This window comes from Penaeus chinensis, chromosome 27 (genome assembly GCF_019202785.1).
Source record: "Penaeus chinensis breed Huanghai No. 1 chromosome 27, ASM1920278v2, whole genome shotgun sequence".
Taxonomy (NCBI): domain Eukaryota; kingdom Metazoa; phylum Arthropoda; class Malacostraca; order Decapoda; family Penaeidae; genus Penaeus; species Penaeus chinensis.
The window spans coordinates 23,854,280-23,856,779 of NC_061845.1; the positions used below are offsets into that span (position 1 = coordinate 23,854,280).

Genomic DNA, 2,500 nt, shown 5'->3' on the forward strand with positions numbered 1-2,500 from the left:
CTCTCTCTCTCTCTCTCTCTCTCTCTCTCTCTCTCTCTCTATCTATCTATCTATCTATCTCTCTTTCATTCCGCTTTTCTCTTTTACTCTTTCTGTTTTCTCTGTCACTCATCCTCTTTCTCGTCTTTAGTCCCTGTTCTCTTCTCCCACTCTCCCCTCATCCCTCTCTCTTATTTCCTCTTCTTTCCCTTCCTCCTTTCTCCCTTCCTTCCCCCTCCCTTCCTCCCCTTTCCCTTCTCCCTTCCTCCCCTCTCCCTTCCTCCCGTCTCCCTTCCTCCCCCCTCCCTTCCTACCTTCCCCCTTCCTCCTCTTTGCCTTCCTCCCTCTCCCATCCTCACCCCTCCCTTCCTCCTCTCTCCCTTCCTCCTCTCTCCCTCCCTCCTCTCTCCCTCCCTCCTCTCTCCCTTCCTCCCCTCTCCCTCCCTCCTCTCTCCCTTCCTCCTCTCTCCCTTTACACTTCAAAGATGCTTTTGAAACCACACTCTACTACCTCTCGGGATCGCCGGGGGTGTTCAAGATGTTAATTCTTCGGGGGAATGATGTGGTTTATTCAGGAAATTTGTTCTAGTGGAAAACAGATCTTGACGTATTGGCTTTTTCTCGATTTTTGTCATTGCGTTTGCATGATCCGATTTACATACATTGAATCATCAATATTTAAAGTTCTATTGGGGTGTTCTATTGTTAATAACGAAAGTTAATAACGCAGAATTATAAATCAAAATCCAAATAAATATTCCGTCCAGACTCTTTCCCTATTAAGACTAAAAACCTGTTCATCTTTAACAAGAGCAAAATTAAAGGAAAATGGTATACTCACGTTTTTCACCTCTTTCTCTCCCCCCAACAGGTGTGAGGAGTAAGAACAGCCGTCTCGCGTATGCCTGAAGGACTTCTAGCGATGGTGCCTGTTCGAGGTACGTTTATATTGGCTGACACTTGGACGAGTGAACTCGCACAGATTTTTACAAGACTACTAATTAAGTCATGCCCTGATGACAGAGCTATGTGTATGTATATATATATATATATATATATATATATATATATATATATATATATATATATATATATGTATATATATAATATATATATATATATATATATATATATATATGATTATATATGTATATATACAAATATATTTTTATATTAATGTGCATATATGTTATCTTGTGAGGTTGTATTTCATTTTTATATTATAAGATTTTCCCAGGTAAGTAACAAAGGTGAAGGACCAGTATGGTGGCGAAGAATTTATGATTTGAGAGACGCAAGTAAGACGTAAAATAAGGTAATTTCCTCCTGTGAACTAAACTTCAAGATGTGATATGAAGTTGTGACATTTCAGAAAAAAAGTCTTGAACAAAAAAAACAATTGTTACATCAGGAGTTTCCAGAGTTCTATCATTTAGATAAATAGAATGATAAATGTAATAGTGACAATAAGATTAGATGATTATTTACTATTAAAAGCCCTGCCGATGGGAAAACGAAGCAACATCTTTTGGAAGAGCGTGACCTTTGACCCTTCGTAATACAAGAGAAAAATAACCCACGAATCTAAGATAAGAGTTTTATATTTGGACTTACACGAAGTGAAGGTGGAATACAAACTTACCCTGCCAAATGTACGAGAGTTTGGGTTAGGTAGTTATTATAATACGAAGGACTGTTTAGAAAGTGAGATGTATGTTGTGAATATTAGTCTCCTGCGGGTGAAATGAAATCAAGGTTGCATGCAGTCCCAATCACAACCGCTAAATGATTTCTAGATGACTTGACCTTCATACCCGAGGTCCTTTGCTGATCCTTATGTGTCATTCTACCATACAGAAGTGCGATGAAGCGATAAAGTGTAAAGCGAGACCAGGAGCCAAACGGACGCGTTTAGAGCCGACTCGCAGACCTCGGCCCTCCCGGCGTGGTATGTGAGGTGCAGCCGCCCCTGGTCGCGCCGCACGTGCGTGGGTGCGGCTGGCTGGTGATGTGGTGTGCCGCCGCCGCTGTGCAGAGGCGTAGCAGCAGTCAAGGTGGGGGTGGCGGTGGTGGCGGCGGCGGCGGCGGCGGCGGCGGCTGTAGCGGCGGTGGTGGTGGCGGGGGAAAGGAAGTGGGCCCTGAACTGCGGTCGTCCCGAGTGCGGCCACTCTCGCCCGCACCGGCCGCCGCGATGAGATAAGACGCCTGCGGTCACACACGTCGAGGACCAGCTGTTCGCCATGACGCCCCAGGTAGCGCTGCTCCTCGCCGTCCTCTTGGCAGGTGAGTCCCGCAGACGCGCGCGCGCGCATCCCGCTGCTAGGGGGCAAGGAGAGGGTATATGGTGGCAGGTGCCAGGTCTAGGATGTCAGCAGCTGCTCATTATTTGGCTTCGAAGGTTCGTTGCCAAAGTTGTACAAATGTTGAAGATTTCCCGTGCAAGGCGTGTGTCCACGTGTGCCAGTGATTAACCATGTGTGGATGCAGGTGAGAGGCAGACCATGTGGTACCGAACACGCAC

At 45.6% G+C, this 2,500-nt stretch overlaps 1 protein-coding gene and 1 long non-coding RNA gene across 2 annotated transcripts in view; both read left to right on the forward strand.

Annotated features, from left to right (window-relative positions):
• The window catches only part of LOC125039791, a 144,150-nt gene extending 142,189 nt beyond the window's left edge, over nt 1-1,961 (forward strand). The window contains exons 3-4 of the long non-coding RNA XR_007116148.1: nt 851-917; nt 1,837-1,961. This is a non-coding gene — a long non-coding RNA (uncharacterized LOC125039791). The remainder of the gene's footprint in view (nt 1-850; nt 918-1,836) is intronic.
• A 162-nt stretch (nt 1,962-2,123) lies between these two features.
• Nucleotides 2,124-2,500, forward strand: part of LOC125039633 (mucin-5B-like) — a 33,476-nt gene continuing 33,099 nt past the window's right edge. The window contains exon 1 of the mRNA XM_047633785.1: nt 2,124-2,262. Coding sequence (XP_047489741.1) covers nt 2,220-2,262 — 43 coding nt within the window. The 5' untranslated portion in view covers nt 2,124-2,219. The remainder of the gene's footprint in view (nt 2,263-2,500) is intronic.